Below are 23,788 nucleotides of genomic sequence, written 5' to 3'. Positions count from 1 at the left end.
CACTGACCTCTGTGGAACTCCACTGGTAGCCAACAGCCAGCCAGAATAGGATCCCTTTATTCCCACTCTCTGTTTTTTGCCAACCAGCCAATGCTCCACCCATGCTAGTAACTTCCCTGTAATTCCATGGGCTCTTATCTTGCTAAGCAGCCTCATGTGTGACACCTTGTCAAAGGCCTTCTGAAAATCCAAGTACACCATCTCCTTTGTCTACCCTGCTTGTAATTTCCTCAAAGAATTGCAGTAGATTTGTCAGGTAGGATTTTCTTTTCAGGTAATCATGCTGGCTTTGGCCTATCTTATCATGTGCCTCCAGGTACTTCATAATCTCATCCCTAAGAATCGATTCCAACAATTTTCCAACCACTGATGTCATGCATTCAGTTCCTCTGCCACCTCTGCATCTCACCTTACAATATCTCCAGTGTCATTTTGTATTGGTCCTATATCTACCCTCAACTTTCTTTCACCCTTTATATACTTTAAAAAAAGCTTTTAGTATCTTCTTTGATATTAGTCATCAGCTTCCTTTCATAATTCATCTTTTCCTTCCTAATGACCTTCTTAGCTTCCTTCTGCAAGTCTTTAAAAGCTTCCCAATCCTCTATCTTAGCACTAGCTCTGGCTTCCTTGTATGCCCTCTCTTTTGCTTTTACTTTGATTCTGACTTCACTTGTCAGCCACAGTAGTGTCCTTCTTCCCCTTTGAAAATTTCTTCTTAATTGGAATACATCTCTCTTGCACTTCCCTCATTTTTCGCAGAAACTCCAGCCATTGCTGTTCTGCTGTCTTTCCTGCAAATGTCCCTTTCCAGTCAATTTTGGCCAGTTCCCCTCTCATGCCATTGTAATTTCCTTTATTCCACTGAAATACTGACACAATGGACTTTACTTTTCCTTCTCAAATTTCAATGAGAACTTGATCATATTGTGATCACTGTTCCCTAAGGGTTCCTTAACCTTAAGCTCTCTTATCACCTCCAGATCATTGCACAACACCCAATCCAGCACAGCCAATCCCTTAGTGGGCTCAACAACAAGCTGTTCTAAAAGGCCATCTCTTAGACATTCTATGAATACCCTCTCTTGAGGTCCAGTACTGATCTGATTTTCCCAATCCATTTCATGTTAAAATCCCCAACGATTATCATGACATTACCTTTCTGACACACCTTTTCTATCTCCTGCTGTAATTTGTAATCCACATCCCAGCTGCTGTTTGGAGGCCTGTATACAACTGCCATTAGGTCCTTTTATCCTTGCCATTTCTTAACTCAACCCATAGAGACTCTACACCTTCCAATTCTATGTCATCTCTTTCAAATGACTTAATATTATTTCTTATACACAGAGCCACACCACCCCTCTACTGACTAACTTATCTTTCTGATACACCGTATATCCTCTGACATTCAGTTCCCAATGGCAGCCATCCTTTAGCCAAGTTTCAGAGATGGCCACAACATCATATTTGCCAATCTGTAGCTGAATTTCAAGATCATCCATTTTATTCCTTACGCTGCGTGCATTCAAATATAACACTTCCACTCCAGTATTTCTTGCTTTCTGTTTTAACTGCACCATGCCTCTATTGCCCTGTAACTCGAATCACTGGCTGCGATTAAACCTCATCTCCTGTGTGTTCTTTCTATAATCTCTGTCGTACGCTATCTTTGATTAATTTCTGTTTGCCCCTTCCTCAACCCTATCACTCCGGTTCCTATCCCCCCTGCCAAATTAGTTTAAACCCTCCCTAACAGTTCTATTAAATGTGCCTGCTAGGATATTAGACCTCTTTGGGTTCGGGTCCTTTTTGTACAGGTCATACCTCCCCAAGAAGAGGCCCCAGCGATCCAGGAATTTGAAGGCCTGCCCCCTACACCAGTCTCTCAGCCACACATTAATACGCCTGATCATGCTATTCTTGCACTCACTAGCACTTGGCACTTAATATTATTTCTTATACACAGAGCCACACCACCCCTCTACTGACTAACTTATCTTTCTGATACACCGTATATCCTCTGACATTCAGTTCCCAATGGAACTGAATATCCTGAATATCCGTATATCCTGAAACTACGTAAAAACAACACAGAAAAAACTACACTAGACTACAGACCTACCCAGGACCGCATAAAGTGCACAAAATAGTGCAGGCATTACAATAAATCATAGGCAGTACAATAAAGACAATAGGCACAGTAGAGGGCAGTAGGTTGATATCAGTCCAGGTTCTGGGTATTGAGGAGTCTGATGGTCTGGTTGTGTGAGCCCAAACGCTTCAGTGCCTTTTGCCAGATGGCAGGAGGGAAAAGAGTTTGTATGAGGGGTGCATAGGGTCTTTCATAATGCTGTTTGCTTTGCGGATGCAGCGTGTGGTGTAAATGTCTGTAATGGCGGGAAGACAGACCCCGATGATCTTCTCAGCTGACCACACTATCCTCTGCAGGGTCTTGCGATCTGAGATGGTGCAATTTCCGAACCAGGCAGTGATGCAGCTGCTCAGGATGCTCTCAATACAACCCCTGTAGAATGTGATGAGGATGGGGGGTGGGAGATGGACTTTTCTCAGCCTTCGCAGAAAGTAGAAATGCTGCTTGGCTTTCTTTGATATGGAGCTGGTGTTGAGGGACCAGGTGAGATTCTCCGCCAGGTGAACACCAAGAAATTTGGTGCTCTTAACGATCTCTACCGAGGAGCCGTCGATGTTCAGCGGGGAGTGGTCGCTCTGTGCTCTCCTGAAGTCAACAACCATCTCTTTTGTTTTGTTCACATTCAGAGACAGGTTGTTGGCTCTGCACCAGTCCATTAGTCGCTGCACATCCTCTCTGTAAGCTGACTCGTTGTTCTTGTTGATGAGACCCACCACGGTCGTGTCATCGACAAACTTAATGATGTGGTTCAAGCTGTGTATTGCAGCACAGTCATGGGACAGCAAAGGGAACAACAGTGGACTGAGCACACAGCCCTGGGGGGCTCCCATGCTCAGTGTGATGGTGTTGGAGATGCTGCTCCCGATCTGGACTGACTGAGGTCTCCCAGTCAGGAAGTCTAGGAGCCAGTTGCAGAGGGAGGTGTTCAGGCCCAGTAGGCTCAGCTTTCCAATCAGTTTCTGAGGGATGATTGTGTCGAATGCTGAACTTAAGTCTATGAACAGCATCCGAAAGTATGTGCCTTTTTTGTCCAGGTGGGTTAGGGCCAGGTGGAGGGTGATGGCAATGGTGTCATCTGTTGAACGGTTGGGACGGTATGTGAACTGCAGGGGGTCCAGTGAGGGGGCAGCAGGGCCTTGATAAACTGTAGGTCATCAAACCACAGCTCCAGATCCCTAACATGAGGAGCTACATCTTGGTGCATCTGGCACAGATGTGGCCATCTGGGAGACTGGAAGATTCCCAGGATTCCCACATCTGACACCCCGAGCAAAATACTAACCCTACTGACATGCTCTCTATTCCTCAAATAAGAGTCTCATTTATGATATAGCCTAGAATGATGCAGAAGAATTACAAGAATTCATACATGATTATCTACGTTTGTATTAGAGATTGAGCAACACAGCAAGAGCAAGAAGCTACCAAAAACACACTAACATGAAAAAGTATTTGGAGGTATTCTGCACCATCAAGAAAATGATAGTAATTTTTAAAGTTGATTCTAACCATTGGAAACGTTTAAACCAGGAGTTCCCAACCTAGGATCCATGTACCCCTTGCTCAATAGTATTGGTCCATGGCATAAAAAAGGTTGGAAACCCTTAATCTAAACATTTACATCATTAGATGTGGCTGCATGGTGGAAAATACCATTCTTTGCGAGCTGTCCTGATGTCCATCAATGCCTTGCTTATCAGCTGGCGAGAAAACTCAAAGGATGAACCCACAAGCTTCATCAAAATCAAGCTGACCACCAATATTCCAACCACAAACAAGAGAAAATCTGCAGATACTGGTAATCCGAACAACACACACAAAATACAGGAGGAACTCAGCAGGCTGGGGAGCATCTATGGAAAAAAGCACAGTCGACGTTTTGGGACAAACCCCTTCTGCAGGACTGAAGAAAAAAAGCTAGGAGTAGAAATGCGAGGTGGGGGGAGAGGAGAGAGAAACACAAGGTGATGTGAAGCTTGGAGGAGGAGGGATGAAGCAAAGAGCTGAGAAGTTCATTGGTAAAAGTGACAGAAGGCCATGGAAGAAAGAAAAAAGGGGGGAGGAGCACCAGAGGGAGGCAATGGGCAGGCAAGGTGATAACATGAGAAACGGAAAAGGGGATGGGAAATGGTGGGGTAGGCAATACTGGAAGTTTGAGAAATCAATGTTCATGCCAAACGGAATACAAGGTTTTGTTCCTTCAACTTAAGTGTGGCCTTATCACAACAATGGGAGAGGTCGTGGATGGACATATCGGAATGGGAATTGGAAGTGGAATTAAAATGGGAGGCCACTGGGAGATCCCACTTGTTCTGGTGGACAGAGCATAGGTGCTCGGCGAAGTGGTCTCCCAATCTACGTCAGGTCTCACCGATATACAGGAAGCCACCCCAGGAACACCGAACACAGTAAATTACTCTAACAGATTCATAGCTGAAGGACTGTTTGGAGCCATGAATGGTAGTGAGGGGGGAAGTGTAGGGGCAGGTTGTTCTGCTTGCAAGTTTAAGTACCAGGAAGGAGATCAGTTGTGGGGGGGGGGGGGGATGAATGGACAAGGGAGTCGCGTAGGGAGAGATCCCTGCAAAAAGCAGAAAGCTGGGGGGAGGGGGGGAAGGAAAGATGGGCTTGGTGGTGGGATCCAGTTGGAGGCGGCAGGAGTTTCGGAGAATTATGTGTTGGACGCAGAGGCTGGTAGGGTGGTAGGTGTGGACAAGAGGAACCCTATCCCTAGTAGGGTGGTGGGAGGATGGGGTAAGCGCAGACGTGCGTGAAATGGAAGCGATGTGGTTGAGGTCAGTGTTGCTGGTGGAGGAAGGGAAGCCCCTTTCTTTGAAAGAAGGTGACAGTGGAGGAATGGATGCCCCTTTCTTTGAAAAATTATTTCAACCAAAGTCACAGTTCTGCTTCTCACCTCCTTACCACCATCTTGATATGCGACCTACATTATTTGGTCCCTTGAACTTGCTCCATTTCTTAATAAGTCTGTGGTGATCTGACTGTTCCCTCAACTCTGCAATCCCACTTGCTCATTGTAAACTTTCACTCTCCCCCCTTCCTTATCAATAACCTACCTCAAAGGAAGAGCTTCTTTCACTGGTCTTTAAGTAAGAACACTCTGAAGATTAGTGTAGGAGCCATGTATCTGTTCTCTATTTGCTTTGTATTTTGTGTTGATTATGATAACTAGTCACATCAGAGGAGGCATGGAAAAAGAAAAGGGAATAAGTTATGTGTCCTTGCTTATTTCATGACAGCTTGCATGAAATAAGGGACCGGCAGTGGTCATATCCTTGCTGACACTGTATATCATTCAAGAACGTATGTTTGCTAATTGCTAATAATGGATCAAATAATGGATTCAACTCTTTGGAATCTTTTCATTGGAGCTGAGGGTGTGCCACAGAAGTATAGCAATCCTGTGGCAGATACAGGCTGGCAGCAATTGCTTTGATTCTGATTAGTTTTTCCACTGCAACTCACAACCCTCTGAGAGAATAAAAATTAATGCCTCATCTCTGTGTCAAATGAACAGTCCTTTATCTTGACTCAGTTATTCCTAGATTTGAGATTCACCAACAGGCAAACATGTCCAGTCTGTTATGACCCCTCAGCATCTTACATGTTTCATCTGGTGAGTATTCTGAAAGAGTTCATTATGTATATCTTTATTATCTGTCTTAACTTAAGGTGCAATTGTTAAGAAAATTCTATTTTATTATTTCTGATGTCCCTGATGATGTACTTTTAAGCATTTAGATTTTTTTTTAATACAGCCACAATTTTTACATTATTGCACCCTAACAGTGCATGTCCAAAGAGATTTCAGGTTCTATGTACACAGACTACTGCACTGTTAGGGTCAGCTCTAAGAACACAACAAGTGAATTGAATGTTAGCGTTTATATCCAGAGGACTCTCTGGAGGTCAGTTCGGAAACCTCAGTGGTGTTTCCATCTGCGCAGCTACAGTCTGATCTATTAAGTACATCCAGCAATTTCTATTTCAGATCTTCAACACTTTCAGAGGTTATATTCGTATAAAGAGGGAAGGATTTTCTCCAGTTGTACAAAGGAATGATTAGATACACCTGGTGTGATATCTATACTTCACTTTAGAAGAATTATCAGATGTTTACAGGGAACCAAACTTCGAAGGATTTAGAAATTAACTGATCTAGGCTTGATTCCTAGGGAATTAGAGTACACAGAAGTTTAACAGTTTGAAAGAAATTGGTAGAGCAGATAGAAATTATCTTCTGCTGGTAGAGGAGACTAAAACAAGGTGTCATAACCTAAAACTATAATTAATATTCAGAATTGAAATTAAGAAACTATTTATATGCACAAACATGGAACACTCCAATAAAAAGCAGGCAGTGCTAGCTCAATTAATTTTAAATCTGAGATGGGTGAGATTTTGGTTATCAGTGTGGATAAATTGATGTCAATATGAATGGGCCAGGATTTCATTTGAGAAAAGCATGAAAGGCTGAAAGGCCTGAGGGTCAAATTTCCCAGGATCTTTGGAAATTTAACTATCAGTATTTTTTCCTGTGTTTTACTTTCATTAAAATTTTTGGACATCCACTCTCTAATTTCCAATGTTTTTTTTAAATTTATTGCGATAACATTGCCTGTCCTGTTCTTTTTCTTTCTCCCTGGATGCTCTCTTTAAACACAGCTAAATCATCCACTCCTATAGTAAATTTATTAATTCTGCTCTTCCTTTTCAAAACCAACTTTAGCTCATCCCCGTCTTAATTTTATAGAATATCTGCTTAGCAAATTGCAGAGAACGGTTGCCAGTCAGTGAGAAGGGGAAGGAAACTGCATGGTGCATTTGCATGTGGAAAATTCTAACTGATATGGCAACAAAAGACTGCAATGATGAAGGCTCAGCAGGAGAGCGCAGGAGTTCTCAGGGTAGTCACTGATCTTTGGGTCTGCCGCAAAAGCATCAATGCAGAAAGAGCAAAGTCCCACATTGGAAGTAAGACAACTGCTGTGTGAACAAAGAATTGCCCAAAAGACAGTAAAGCTCCCAAACTGAAGAGAATGAATGCTTATGTGAATCTGACAAGAAAACTCAGGAACATGAGAAGATATTCGAGAGATAGAAATAACATCAAATTAAGCATTTTCAGATAAAGCATACTTCATAAATAAAACACTAAATTTTGTGAATGCTATTTTTTCTTTACACTTGTACAGCCTTTTGCCAAAATTTGCCAAAAGACCACTACCCCCCACGTCATATGACATATCACATAATGATGATGATGATGATGAATGGAAGCATTACCTGCCCATTCATAATTGACCCTCAAATGAGGACACCTGGTGAGGAGAGGAGATTAAATTTTCTGAGTGAATCGACAGGTTTTTATTGCAACTTACCAGTTTTACTGTCATAGTTACTAATACCATATTTTTCTGATTTATTTGACTTTCTAAGTTAAGTAAAGCAGCTGCTAAAATGCGATTCCAGCTCCTATCTTCACTTCAGTAATAAGTTCTCTGGATAATAACTCCAAACATTAATCACTACCTATTATGCCCTCTAATCCAGCCTAATTGTTAACTTTGCTTGCTTAATCTCAAAAAAGCAATCTTTTCTCTAATACAAATGCCTACATTGATTTTATTAAATAGTTTAAACATTATTATATATATTTGTAACTAAGATGTGGGTGTTCAATGACGAAAGCCAAATCTCTGGATGCTACAATGCTTGACAGCTGTCATTACTGAAAGCAATGTCTTTGTACATGATTCTAGATGAAAACAACCTTAAGGACATTTTTAGCCATGTTTTTCATCAGATTCACTATTTTTCCTTTTCATGGGCACCCAACTGCAAGGAGGTGACTCTATGAAACCCATTTGGGTTTTATCTAAGAACATGGCAATAAGGAAAAATCGTGATATTGGTGAAAAGAATCAAAAACTACCTCCAGTAACTGCAACCACCCTATTGCCACAGTCATGGCTGAGTTGTAAATCAGACCTTAAAGAATAGCATAATTAACAGCATAAAACTTTTAATGACAGCAAGGAGAACAGGGGGAGAGTTCAGATGAGTATCTGCATGCACATATAGGGGTCAGTAGGAGAGACACACCATTCTACAGTGTAACTGGACACACCCAACATGATGAATTGGTTCAATCAACCCTGAGCAGCTATCAAGAAGGCAAGGTTTAAGATAGTGGTGGTGAAGCCCAGTGATTATTTAACGACAGCAAACCAAGCAAAACATACAACTAAAAACTTTATTAATAACATTTTTTCTGGTTAACGGTCACCATAAGCAATGGAGAGGTGAGGGGAGGCGAGGCAAAGTCGAGGGTCAAAGTGAGCAGGTGCGAGGCAGAGTCAAAACTGAGAGCAAGGGAAGACCCAAGGTTTGATCAACCTAAAAAGTCAAGTACCGGCCAAAATATGATGGTTCCTCATTCTAGAACCTGGGCCATAAGCATATCGAAGCGTCAGGACCCTGGTCCTAGAGGGAGGAACAACCTGATGTATGGATGATTTAAACACTGGGCCAGATTGAAAAGGCTGGGTGTCAGGACTAGAGGCAATGTCCTTGGTCGGCGACTTTTATGGAGCTCTGTGCTGAGCTGAGGCTGTAGCCTGCTCCGGGCTTCGTGTCTGTGGACTCACTTTCATTTCGAATGCTATTTGGTTACTTTTATTGTTCGAACAATTCGGTTTTTTTCTCTCTCTCTCTGGACATTGGGTGCCTGATGGTCCTTTCTAAGGGTTCTTTTGGGTTTCTTTGTTTTGTGGCTGCCTGTACGGAGTTCAATGTTGTATAATGTATACATACTTTGATCACAGCATCTCACACTGGGTTACATTACCTAGGCATGCTGCAGTCTTTTTGAGTGATTCTCAATTTGTGTTTCATTACTGACTTATTGTGAGGTTTCCTCCCTGTTTTACTTAAATGCATGTTTGGCAGTCAGTACTATATCTGTGTATGCACAGTAGCTGAAGTTTTTTGATGCACATCTGATTCTGAGTTAAGGGCAACCTTATCCAAAACCTCTCAAGACAGCTGTTTATCAACCGAGAACTGAACTATAGCATAACGTTCACACAAGATTTTTCATTGATAATTCACAAGTTTAAAACCTGCAAACTGGGTCTGATTTTTAAACATTTGTGTTTTAAGCAGAAGTACTATAATGTGAAAAACATTGCCTGCTAACCAGGTACAACAATAGCCAGAGAATAGCTGTGATATTAACTATGAAGTAAAACAAAAGGCAAATTCACTGTGGGCTTGCTCTTTTTTCCTTTATGCCTTTAGGAAAAGTATCAGTTTTCTGAATCTGTATAACCTGAAAATTTGCGCCTCTAAAATGCTAAGTGTTAATACACTCCTGACAGTCTCAGTCCAAATTGCAACTGTTTATTCCTGTCCATAGATGCTGCCTGACCTGCTGAGTTCTGCCAGCATTTTCTGTGTGTTGTATTAAAACACTTATCCTTTCTCTTTTCTTAGTTCTTAGTTCTTACAAACTATTTTGACAATTTAAGACACCAAAGTGCTTAATACTTCTGCAAAGACTGTTTGTATATATGAAGTATCAAACTGGTTTCAATGGTATTAGCTGACAAATGACTGGCCAACAGATGAGGATTAGTCACATGCTGTGGGGGTAGATTACCTGCTCTTCAAACGATTAACTGTGACTATTTATTTATTGGCTAGGCCTGAAATTAGGATCTCAATTTTTAAAAAGAACTTCAATGCAACTCTCCTTAAATATGACAGCTATGTTACATGTTGTGTTACATGCTTACTTCACATGTTCACACTTTAAGTGGAGATTCATCTCACATCTTATACCAGACATCCCATCTCTCCCAGTAGTTCCGGGAGTCTCACACATATTGATAGCGGCTCCTTGACACCCGCAAATTATATACAATATCCCGGAAAATGAGGGAGAGGGGGAGAGGAAGGGGGAGAGGGAGGAGGAGGGAAGGAGCATCCTGATTGGTCTCCCTTCGTGCTAAGTAAACCTATCAGTTTTCTCTGTGGGCGGGCTTTACAGTCGACCTCAAAAATAATGACAGTGTTGCTCACTGCACTGTTTGCAACAGTGACTTTTCTATTGCCCATGGTGGGTTAAAATGTAAAAGACATGTTGAGGCGAGTTTAACAGGTGTCATTCGTTTATTAGCATAGCTAACATTATTTAAACTAGCTGGCTAACTGTTAAGGAGCTACTCTATTGACGTCCTACGTGATGAGGCCAAACTCCCGGTAGACTTGCTTAAAGTTGTAATAGAATAAACAAAATGACTCCATAATAATATAAGCACATATTTTAATGTCACATATTCTGCATATACCCAACTTGGTTTACAGATTAGACAAAATCACTAAACAAATTATTACATACACCCTTGGAGGTCGACCGGGGGGTGGGGGGAGGATATGGGTTCGTGGGGGGTGGGGATGCTACCTCCCTGAAATGAGTTTTTTCAGGGTGGGATGTCTGTTATAGCCAAAGGTTAGGGTGCAATTCCCTGAGTTAAACCAACACCTAAGTACAAGTTAAGAAGCATATCAATTCTATTTAAATTGTTGAGAATGTTCTGCTGAAGATAGAAACATAGAAACATAGAAAATAGGTGCAGGAGTAGGCCATTCGGCCCTTCGAGCCTGCACCGCCATTCAGTATGATCATGGCTGATCATCCAACTCAGAACCCTGTACCTGCTTTCTCTCCATACCCCCTGATCCCTTTAGTCACAAGGGCCATATCTAACTTCCTCTTAAATATAGCCAATGAACCAGCCTCAACTGTTTCCTGTGGCAGAGAATTCCACAGATTCACCACTCTCTCTGTGAAAAAGTTTTTCCTCATCTCGGTCCTAAAAGGCTTCCCCTTTATCCTTAAACTGTGACCCCTCGTTCTGGACTTCCCCAACATCGGAAACAATCTTCCTGCATCTAGCCTGTCCAATCCCTTTAGAATTTTATACGTTTCAATAAGATCCCCCCTCAATCTTCTAAATTCCAGTGAGTATAAGCCTAGTGGGAGTGTTGTGATTGAATCTTGGAATCTTTCCTCTGTAATTACTCAATCTTACAATGCTTGTTACCAACCATAATCACTCAAAATCAGAAGTGATCCCTTCCTCATTGTTAAATCTTATAACGATTATACAGTATTAGAAAATCAATAAAAAAGTGATACTAGCAACTAATGTTGAAATGTCATTGGAATATATTATGACAAAACAGCATGGCTATTAACTGTATTTGCATTTTCTACTTTTAAACAAAATATATTTTTCACAGTTCTTCAGCTTTAGCCAATTATCTAGTTTGAAAAATCTGTTTTCTTGAACATGATTTTCTTCATTACTGAAATAATTGCAAATGGCTATGAATTTATTTTGACTCATAAAGTAAGTGGGAGAAATAAAACTGTAAAATGAATTTATAAAGATTGTGTTTATTTATTAAAAGATTATCAAAAAACAAACGTTCTCTATTTTATTATTTGATGTCAATTAAGGTTAGTCAGATCCCAAGAGAGGATCTCAAACCTCTCTGACAACAGTGCCCATTGGACAAAACATATGCACAGGTAGATCTGAACACCATATTAAACTAGGCCGATGTTCAGATTTTGAATCTCATCACCATGCACAATTCATACTTGACATGTGGAGTAAACAAAGCAGGGGGCATCCTTATGAGCCCCTTTCTGTGCTTAGCCAACCCCACCAGATATATAGCTCCATAACTCTACAATGAGGAATTCAAACATGAAATAGTACAGCACAGGATTAGACCCTTTGTGTCAACCACAATGTCAAATTAGAAACATAGAAACATAGAAAACCTACAGTGCAATACAGACCCTTCGGCCCACAAAGCTGTGGTGAACATGGCCTTACCTTAGAAATTACCTAGGGGTATCCATAGCCCTCTATTTTTCTGACCTCCATGTATTTGTCCAGGAGTCTCTTAAAAGACCCTATCGTACCTGCCTCCACCACCGTCACTGGCAGCACATTCCACGGACTCACCACTCTCTGTGTAAAAAACTTACCCCTGACATTTCCTCTGTACCTACTTCCAAGCACCTTAAAACTGTGATGTACAAAAAAGCTGGATGAACTCAGCAGGTCGGGCAGCATCCGTTGAAAGGAGCAGTCCTGACGAAGGGTCTCGACCCGAAACGTTGACTGCTCCTTTCAACGGATGCTGCCCGACCTGCTGAGTTTATCCAGCCTTTTTGTACATCTTGATTTGACCACAGCATCTGCAGTGTACTTTGTGGTTACCATAAAATTGTGCCCTCTCATGCTAGCCATTTCAATCCTGGGAAAAAGCCTGACTATCCACACGACCAATGCCTCTCATCATCTTATACACCTCTATCAGGTTACCTCTCATCCTCCATCGCTCCAAGAAAAAAAGGCCGAGTTCACTCAACCTGTTCTCATAAGGCATGCTCCCCAATGAGGCAAAATCCTTATAAATCTCCTCTGCACCCTTTCTATGGTTTCCACATCCTTCCTACCAGAACTGAGCACAGTACTCGAAGTGGGGTCTGACCAGGGTCATAGATACCTGCAACATTACCTCTCAGCTCCTAAACTCAATCCCTCAATGCATCATATGATTTCTTAACCACAGAGTCAACCTGCGCAGCAACTTTGAGTGTCCTATGGACATTCTAAAACTATTACTAAGCCAAAACTATCTGCTTGCACATGATACAAATCCTTCAATCCCTGTATTTTTATATACCTGCTTAAATTATCATGTCTTCTTCCATCACCACACGTGGCAGTCTGTTCCAGGTACCTACCACTCAATGTGTTAAAAACTTAAACACAAAGTACACTGCAGATGCTGTGGTCAAATCAACACGTACATAAGCTGGATGAATTCAGCAGGTCGGGCAGCATCCGTTGAAAGGAGCAGTCAACGTTTTGGGCCGAGACCCTTCATCAGGTGTAAAAAAACTCGTCTTGTCGATCTCTTTTAAACTTTCCTCCTCTTATCTTAAAATCTTAAAGCTATCTCCTTTTATATTTAACAACTTTACTGTGGAAGAAAATTTTGAATAAAGGGTTAAAACAGCTGTGCCTAAAGTTCAAAATCCAAAGTAAAATAAATAGCAATTAATAATAAGCATGAAATAACAAGAGTCCTTAAATGAGTGTCGCTATTCCCTTTTGTTCAAGAGCCTGATGGTTGAGGGGTAGTAACTGTTCTTGAACCTGGTGGTGCGTATCTGTTCTTGGGTAGTTGTTGGTAGGTAATAACTGTTCTTGTACCTTCTACCTGATGGCAGCAATGAGAAAAGAGCATGGCTTGGGTGGTGACGATCTTTGATGATGGATGTTGCTTTTCTAGGGCAATGTTTCATGTAGATGTGCTCAAAGGTTGGAAGGCCTTTACCCACGATGTATTGGGCAGATTCCACTACCTTTCGTTGGATTTCCTGCTCAAAGGCATTGGTATTCCCATACCAGTCCATAATGTAGCCAGTCAGCACACTTTCCACCTCACATCTATTCTAGTTTGCCAAGGTTTTCAATGACATGCTGAATCTCTGCAGGCTCCTAAGGAAGTAGAGGAGCTAGTGTGCTTTCTTAGCAATTATATTTATGTTATGGTCCCAGACAGAGATAATAACACACAGGAATTTAGTTACTTACCCTCTCCACCTCTAATCCTCTGAAGAGGACTGGCTCATTGACTTCTAGTTTCCCACTCTTTTCCATGGATTGTCAACTTGTCGTGGTGGAGAAGCTTGTGTGGTCCTGAGATCCCGAAAGCGATGCCGTCTGGAGCTATGCTCCTGGTAGGGTCATCCATGGCGGTAAGGTCGAGGGTGAGGTCCCTGACAAAGAACAATCCAACCAAGATCTCGACGGTGGAACAGGCGGACGAAGTTACTTCGAACTCAATGGCTGTAAAGGCGGATGAAGGCTGCAACAAATCCATCAGCTCCAATCGTCGTGGTTTCCATACCATCGGAATCAGTTGGTTGATTTGTGAAGTATCGTGTGCTTCTTGGAGTGCAACATCAAGTACACGTTAAACAAATACACGCACAGGCGTCTTCGCTCTGTGGAAACGGAACAAAGACCATCATCCTCGAGGGATAACCATGATGAGTTTCCCTCTCCTGGTCTACAATCATTTCCTTGGTCTTACTGACATTGAGTGAGAGGTTGTTGTGATTACACCACTCAGCCAAGTTTTTAATCTCTCTCCCGATTAGTTTTGAGGGGATGATTATGTTAAATGCTGAGCTGTAATCAATAAACAGCATCCTGATGTATGCACCTTTGCTATCCAGATGTTCCAGGGTTGTGTGAAGAGCCAATGACATAGTATCTACTGTAGAGCTGTTGCTTTGGTAGGCAAATTGGAGCAGATCCGAGTCAGCATTCAGACAGGAGCTGATATGCTTCAACACCAGTCTCTCTAAAGTGTGGATGTAAGTACTACTGGGCAATAGAGGTTACCACACTCTTCTTGGGCACTAGTATGATTGAAGCCTGCTTGAAGCAGATGGGTACCACACACTGCCATAGTGAGAGGCTGAAGATATTCATGAATACACCAGCCAGTTGGTCAGCATAGGTCTTCAGTATTTGGCTAGGTACTCCATCCAGACTGGTTGCTTTTCCTGGATTCACCCTCTTGAAGGCAGCCTACACATCATCTTCAGATACTGAGACCAAAGGATCATCATAAGCTGTGGGGGTGCACAATGGCTCCTCCTTGTTCTGGTGGTCAAAGTGAGCATAGAAGGCATTGAGCTCATCTGGAAGAGGAGCTCGACTGTCCCCAGTTTAAGACTGTGCTGTTTAAGCCTCATATCATTTTATAAACCTCTAACGGGTTTCCACTCAGCCTCCAACACTCCAGAGAAAAACAATCCGAGTTTGTCCAACAACTACTTCTAGCTAATGGTCTCGAATCCAGGCAGTATCTGAGTGAACCTTTTCTGGGCCCTCTCCAAAGAGTTTACATCTATTCTATAATGGGACACCCAGAACTGCACAGAATTTCCAAAGCAGAAAACACATGAGTAAGAATTTTACTCTTGGTCACTAGCACTAAGCTTAAGTGAAGTATTGGCTGTTCTGTGTACTGAATTTATTCCAAGTTAATTACTGGCTTCTGTGTGACAACCAGCAGAAATTAATATAGCTTACTAAATTGCAATTTAAATTAAGGTGACTTATTTTCAATTTATACTTCCCTTAGGAATGGTGCATTCTGCAGATCCAAACAACAGCAGAAGCATATTCAACACGAGTGAATCTGCAGATGCTGGAAATTAATAAAAACACAAAATACTGGCAGAACTCAGCAGGCCAGACAGCATCTATGGGAGGAGGTAGTGGCAACGTTTCGGGCCGAAACCCTTCATCAGGAGTCATTGTTTTCTTGTGTTCATCCATCAAAGACATTCATCTTCCCACTGATAGAACAGTGTAAAATTCTCAAGATGCCCTTGGTAACGTCCAGAATCATACGTTTACTGAAAACAAAGTTATTTTTCTCTCAAAAATACAAGAGATTCAGCAGTTGCTGGAAATCCTTTAACTTCTCTAACTTCTGATAATTTCTCATCCCCCACCCCCATCTCTCTCTTTCTCCATTCCCCATTTGGACTCCCCTCTTTTCTTCTCCTCACCTGCCTATACCTCTTCTCTGTGCCTCTCCTCCCTTCCTTTCTCCCTTGGTCCATTCTCTTCTCCTCTCAGATTCCTCTGCAGTTGTACAGGGCCCTGGTGAGACCACACCTGGAGTATTTGTGTGCAGTTTTGGTCTCCAAATTTGAAGAAGGACATTCTTGCTATTGAGGGAGTGCAGTGTAGGTTCATGAGGTTAATTCCCGGGATGGCGGGACTGTCATACGTTGGAAGATTGGAGCGACTGCGCTTGTATACACTGGAATTTAGAAGGATGAGAGGGGACCTGATTGAAACATAATGTGATTATTAAGGGATTGGACATGCTAGAGGCAGGAAGCATGTTCCCAATGTTGGGGGAGTCCAGAACCAGAAGCCACAGTTTAAGAATAAGGGGTAGGCCATTTAGAACAGAGTTGAGTTAAAACTTTTTCACCTAGAGGGTTGTGGATCTGTGGAATGCTCTGCCTCAGAAAGCAGTGGAGGCCAATTCTCTGGATGCTTTCAAGAAAGAGTTAGGTAGAACTCTTAAAGATAGCCAAGGGATATGGGGAGAAGGCAGGAAAAAGGTACTGATTGTGGATGATCAGCCATGACCACAGTGAATGGCAGTGCTGGCTCGAAGGGCCTAATGGCCTACTCCTGCACCTATTGTCTATTGTCCTTCTTCTTTAGTCCTCTACCCTTTCCCCTATCACCTCCAAGCTTCTCACTTCATTCACCTTCCTCCACCCACCTGCCTGCCCCCTCACCTAGCTTCACTTCTTACCTTCCAGTTTGTACTCCATCCTTGACCCTCCCCCACCCACCGTCCTATTCTGGCTTCTTCCCCCTCCCTTTCCAGTCCTGATGAAGGGCCTTGGCCTGAAATGTCGACTCTTTATAACTTTCCATAGACGCTACCTGATCTGCTGACTTCCTCCAGCATTTTGTGTCTGTTAATCTTTCTCTCGGTGTGACTGCAGGCCGTTGGTATTTTAGCATAGACCTTTTCACAATGAGTATTATTTATCAGATATGTTAACTCTGTTTCTCTCTCCACAGGTGCTAGTGATATGAACCACTAAGTGTTCCAGTATTTAGCTTCTTTTATTCTGCCCTGATAAATTTTATTGTTTGGTTCATGCTTACATTCAGAAGCTAATTAGGTAGAAGTAGTTCTAGTCAGCTAAAACAACTCATTTGATATGTTAATACATGCAGATTGGCAGATGGCAAAATAGATTACTTCAGTTTTTTGATTGCTAAGACATCAGTCGAGATTCATGGAAACAGCAGCAAGCCTTCAGTCTAAAACTCACCTCCTAAGTTGTAAGATCTGTCTACCTCTCCATTTTTATTAAGGAAATTGATCTAACATTGAAGGTATAAATCACAGCTTTCAATACTCTACTCCAGTTTTGATGGAAGACCTGAACTCCATGGATGACCTGAGATTTGCATTCTTCAAATACATCATAACACTTGGATGGTTTACAATGAGGTAAGTTTGACCGATGCACAATATTGATCAGACTTGAACAGCAATATATCCTCTCTCAAAAATATATGGTTGGCTCATGCAATAAATGTATTGCTTTGAAGTAAAGTGCAGATTCAGTATCTTGCGCCATCTTGACCCATAAATAAAATTAACGGAAGAGTAAAAACTAAAAAGCACAAAAGCCTTAACTTGACAATGTGACATTTTGTAGAGACACAATTATATGATAGCATCTCACATATTCATCAGCAGTCAATATAACACAAAAAAATCAATAGATACAACACAGCAGAGAAACTTACGTCAATACAAAATTCATTATTCTTTTTAATCAGATTTCAGCTAATTATAATGTGGGCTTGTTTCTGATTAGAATTGTTAAGAAGAAAGAACAATTCCTAGAAACCAACAAAGCAGTTTATTATACCAAGCATTTGCTTTCTATATAAACAGTTGTTCAGCACCATTTAGATTTTCAAAGATTCAATTTGCATGCAACTTTGGAGGCTGTACACTTCAGTTAAATGTGACAACTGTACTGAGTTCAGCTTTCTGGTGCAGACGGGAGATGCACCACCAGGTACAGGAAAACCATATATTGAGCATGATAGGGCACATTCTTTTAGTAATAGAAAATATGTCTACTTTTGGATAGTATCTTTCTGTCATTAATTTTCACTTGCTAGGGCAAAGCAATAACCTTGGTGATGGTGTTTGAAGCGGTTAGTTGAAAACTAACGAAAACCGCTCTGAGACTAAGCACGGAGGTTGACACTGTATGACTTGCTTCAAAATAACAAAGCTTCAAAGTTTAAAAGAATACATTCGATCCTTTATTAGGAAACCAGCAAAGACGAATAATTTTGTAGCGATAAAAAACTGACAAAACAAAAACTAGCAATATAATGAAATAAACAGTCTAATAATGATATAATAGTGATCTAGCGGTAGCATAGCAGTCTACAAAAAAAATCACTCCGTGGCTCTATCTAGACTAAACTGACTTAGACAAATCGTGAATATGTAACTACTGTATACTCATTTGCTTCTATGCCCCAACCCACGTGACAAATTACCCATAATAAATGTGCAACACAAAACAGACAGAAAGTAGATACATAGCTCCTACAATGATAAAATGAAAACCATTACTGCCAAGACTAATGTATTCTCTTACAGTCAGTATTTTTACTACACACGGCATGCAAGTAAGACCTTTATTTGGAGCAACATATGCATGAGATTATAAAGTCATTCTTGTTATGCTTCCTTATATGTGATAGATACACTTTTGTGAACATGAGTTTTATTATTCAATCTCAGTTATAGGACATAAAAGCATAAGTCACACATTCAGTGACTGAAAAAAACAGTGAAGAAGATATGACGGGAATTAAAATATTACCAATTTTAAACATGGAAACAGCTCTTCTAAGGACACCATGTGAAGAAGTTTGCAGTGAAAAAGATTTGGGAAACAGGAATGTGATTGAACAGATTTTTCAACCGTATAAAACATAGTTTTGTTGTTGCTCTTGTCCATGCCTTGTGGCACATCGGGTGGCAACCTTGCTGTTTCTTAGCATTTGTCTGTTTTTTACAAGGCTGAGTTGATATCTTGGTGCTTAACTCAGCACAAATAGAAAGCGAGCAAGGAGCCAGCTGGATTTGAATCTGTCTTGAAGTCCAGTGCAGATACCTCTACACACCACCAGCCAGCTATGTTCATTAACTTTCTCATTCATTAAATATATAGTTATCTATAGATGTAGGTAGGTAATGACTCTGCCTGCATTATAATACACACGCTACAATATGCAAAGTAAATCACACTATTTTACAATTCTGGTCAAATAATAAATGAAAGGTTATTCTCACCATCCAGGCAGTAACAAAATCTCCCAACCAGGTTCCAACTGCTGCTAACTTCATGAAGTTTTCATTTCTTATACCCATGTATTCATTAATGATGAAGGGACTGTGGAAAATAAAACATGGGTTATTTGTAATATTTCAGGTACTTAAAAGTTGAAACAGACCCTGTGGAACAGAACTGCCAGTCTGGGAAAGTGGAGGGCACATGGCAGTGGTGTGCAGCTTCACTGTCAAACAGTCATTAAACACATTAAGCACCTCTCATGTCTTTCAAAAGCAATCACATTTTCATCTCTGTACATACCCCTTTATGGATTGTATTGCTGGGAGAACATATCAGTTAGTTTCAGTAATCAGTTTATTTGCAAATGCTATCTTGCAGTTTAGTTACTAGTAGTTTAAAATCAGCAAAGAAGCATTTTATAAAGTGGTGACCAACAGTCACCATTGCAGATGCAAAATCAGACTTCCGAAGAATTAATCACTCTGGATTGTGTCCCTGGTTGTGATCATTTGGTGTGGGTATTTGCAGACATTTTTAACCTCTCTTTAGTTCAATCTGATGTCCCCACCTGCTTTACGAAGACCACTTTCAACCCACCACCTTAATAAAAGAAGTTAATATGCCTTAGTGACTAGCATCCAGTGGCTCCAATATACATCAACATGATTTACTTTGAGAGGTTGGTCATGGCATGCATTAACTCCAGCCTCCCAGACAACCTCGAACCACTGCATATCACTGACTGCTAATACAAGTCTGCAACAGACGTCGTCTCCCTGGCCTAAAGCATTTAGACAATTAAGACACCTATATTAGACTATTGTTTATGCTTTAAAGCTCTGCCTTCAATACAATAATTCCAAACAAACTATTTCCAAACACCTAAATCTAGGACTCACACCTCCCTTTGCAATTGGATCCTTGACTTCCTGACCAACAGGCCATGATCAGTAAGGACAGGTAGAACCACCCACAGACACTCAGTAGACAATCCCTCCATGACTTCCTCCTTTTCTACAGCCATGATACTATCTCTGATCAGTAGTGCCACACCCCCACCTCTTTTGCCCCCCTCCCTGTCCTTCCTGAAACAGCTAAAGCCTGGCATTCTAAGTAACCATTCCTGCCCTTGAGCTATCCAAGTCTCTGTAATGGCCACAACATCACAGCATCGTACTGATCCATGCTCTAAGCTCATCTGCTTTGTTCATGATGCTACTTGCATTAAAATAGACACATCTCAAACCATCGGTCTGAGCGTATCCCTTCTCTATCACCTACCTATTCTCCCTCTCACACTGCCTACAAGCTTTCTCTTTTTGTGTGCCAACCGTCCCTTCTTCTATCTCTTCAGATTGGTTCCCACCCCCCAGCAATTCGAACCTAAGCTCTCCCCATTAGCCTTAACAAACCTCCCCGCCAGGATATTGGTCCCTCTCGGATTCAAGTGCAACCCGTCCTTTATGTACAGGTCACTCCTGCCCCAAAAGAGGTCCCAGTGATCCAAAAATCTGAATCCCTGCCCTCTGCTCCAATCTCTCAGCCACACACTTATCCTCCACCTCACTGTATTCCTATACTCACTGTCGCATGGTACAGACAGAAATCCTGAGATTACTACTTTTGAGGTCCTGCTTCTCAGTTTCTTTCCTAATTCCCTGTAGTCTGTTTTCAGGACCTCCTTCCTTTTCCTTCCTATGTCTTTGGTACCAATATGTACCACGACCTCTGGCTGTTCACCTTCCTACTTCAGGATGTTGTGGACGTGATCAGAAACATCCCGGACCCTGGCACCTGGGAGGCAAACTACCATCTGTGTTTCTTTCCTGCATCCACAGAATCACCCGTCTGACCCCTATCACTGCTGCCATCCTCTTCCTTTCCCTACGCTTCTGAGATACAGTGTTAGACTCCGTGCCAGAGGCACGGCCGTTGTTGTTTTCCCCAGGCAGGTTGATTCCCACCCCCCCAACAGTACTCAAACAGGAGTACTTATTGTTAAGGGGTCAGCCACAGGGGTACTCTCTAGTATCTGACTCTTGCCCTTTCCTCTCCTGACTGTTACCCATTTACCTGTCTCCTGAGGTCCTGGTGTGACTACTTGCCTATAGCTCCTCTCTATCACCTCTTCACTTTCCCAGTCCCTAAGGAGCTGCAGCTCGACATGCTTGGCGCAGATGTGGCCATCTGGGAGGCTGGGAGTCTCCGGACATCCCACATCTGACAGCCAGTACCAACACCGGCCTCACACACATACTTCCTATTCCTCACAAGTAGCTTACCTCGCCTCGAACCATTATTCCGAGCCCCATTGAACCAAAGCCCTCCTACTCTGTCTCCCCTACTCCATCTCTGCTCTACAAAGCTGTCCTCTTTTAAACTTTTCCTGCTGGTCTGACTCGCTGACATCCACGTGCTTGTGCAGTCGTGCCTCGATCAAACCACTATTACCCCAATTCATACCATTGAAATGAATTCATCTGTATGGAGAATATGCAAGACAACTTTATTTTACATAATACATGTAGCAAAAATGATCCAATCTACCAATTTACCAGTATGTTTACTATTTTAAAGATTTTTCTTTTTTAAACTCAATTATCCTATGTGCCCACAGAAAAGTTAGTAATCCCTAGAATATTTGGATGTAAATAAACATGCTAGTAAATAAAGAACCAATTAATATACATTGATAATACACCTTTCCCAACTTCAGAATGCTCAAAAAGCCCTTTACTGCATTATAGATTCGAAATGTAGTCATGAATTTTCATGGCAGAATGACTGCAAAATACAATCACAATGAACATAACAGTTCACTCTACAAACAAGAGAACATCTGCAGATGCTGGAAATCCAAACAACACACACAAAATGCTGGAGGAACTCAGCAGGCCAGGCAGCATCTATGGAGAAGAGTGTGCAGTTGATGATTCAGGCCGAAACCCTTCAGCAGAACAGGTTTCAGCCTGAAGCGTCAACAGTATTCTTTTCCATAGATGCTTCCTGGCCTGCTGAATTCCTCCAGCATTTTGTGTGTGTAGTTCAATCTAGATTTGTTTGAGGTTGGCAGATTACCCAGGTATAGCAGGAGCTAAAATGCTACCCTTTTTAAGTATGGAAGAAGCTCTTTCAATGCACCTTGAAACACCATTTGAAGAGGTTCACAATGAAAAATATGTAAAAGAGAAATATGATAAAAAGAGATTTATCGGCCATGTAAAACACTTCACAACATACTGTTCTAAAATTATGATTCAGCACAACCTCAGGTGAATTAGTGGATTAACTGTGTAATGTCAAAGGGCTATAATGAAAGCCAAGATTATTAGATCTTTAGATTATTAGATTTTTTAGTTAGTGTTAAAAATCAAAAAATGTCACTGTGCCTACACAGGCAATTAAGCATTTAGAATAATATACTCAGGATTAGAGAAGCAACAAGGAATACAGCAAGAGGGAAAAGATTCATGGAAAACCCATGATTAATGCCCAGTTTTTAAAAAAACATTATGTGGGTAAACTGGCAACTGAGACATTCTGCTTGAGGAAAGTGGAAATATAGGAACAATTTGATCAATTATACTTAATAGTATTTGAAACACTATTAGCTTAGACTTTATCCATGAGGATGCATTATTTTATTTGACTAGCTTGGGAAGTTGAAAATAAATTGCATGTGTGAAATTAAATCCATCTGTAGTCTAGGTGAACATTTTTCATTGGTTCTTTTCTGGTCAATAGAAATAACTGAAAAATATTCATCCAATAATTATAAAGAGAAACTATTATGAAATACCAACTGTATTAGAATTTATCAGTAACACAATTCAATGGGAGACAAAACAACAGTTGTCCTTATATTTGATTGAGCAGTTAGCAGGCCATGTCCATAACCGTATCCTCTCATAGAGAATATGGCAGGAGGCAAAATCCTTTAAGTTGCTATGCTTTTTTTTCAATCCCTATTTAAAGTGATGACAAAACTCAAAAGTAGCTTCTTTCTTAATGCTATCAGACTCCTGAACCTATCAACTCTTTCCCATCTTCTGTCCCGATGGTGCTGCTTTGTTCTTAAGATCTTAATTCTACCTCTTCCATTATTATCACTTTAACATTTCTTTTTGCACTACTTCAGCTTGTACTACTGTACTTTGCACCATTCTGTTGTTTTGCACTCGTCACTATCATTGTATTTATTATTACCAACTATGCTGCTTACTCTATGAACTTCACGTAAGCAAGGAATTTCCCTGCACCCTGGTGTATATCACAATAAATTACCCTACACTGGAATTTTCAGATCAACAATACAATTCTAGTTCCTCTGCTGTGCGAGGAGATTATCAAGTGAGCAGAACAGATTCAAGGATGTGCTTGAAGCTTCTTTAAAAAAGTACAACATCACCCCTGACTCTATGTATTTCTGTCCTATGGTCACTGGAAATGGAGAAGGAGCAGTCAGAATGGTAACGAGAACCTCAAGACAGTATATTGACAGCACTCGGAAGCCATGCTTAAGCAGAAGAAGGAGCACAGTAGTTTACAATCTACCTACTCACCCTCCC

At 41.3% G+C, this 23,788-nt stretch overlaps 1 protein-coding gene across 5 annotated transcripts in view; it reads right to left on the bottom strand.

The window, feature by feature from the left end:
* Window positions 1-23,788, bottom strand: part of tmem117 (transmembrane protein 117) — a 411,893-nt gene that overhangs the window by 184,282 nt on the left and 203,823 nt on the right. For all 5 annotated transcript variants that reach the window (XM_073059705.1, XM_073059706.1, XM_073059703.1 and 2 more), the window contains one exon: window positions 19,220-19,319. In XM_073059705.1, the coding sequence (XP_072915806.1) occupies window positions 19,220-19,319 (100 nt within the window). The remainder of the gene's footprint in view (window positions 1-19,219; window positions 19,320-23,788) is intronic.

The sequence above is a fragment of the Hemitrygon akajei genome, chromosome 10, assembly GCF_048418815.1.
Source record: "Hemitrygon akajei chromosome 10, sHemAka1.3, whole genome shotgun sequence".
NCBI classification, from domain to species: Eukaryota; Metazoa; Chordata; class Chondrichthyes; order Myliobatiformes; family Dasyatidae; genus Hemitrygon; species Hemitrygon akajei.
This window is presented reverse-complemented; position numbering and strand designations above follow the sequence as displayed.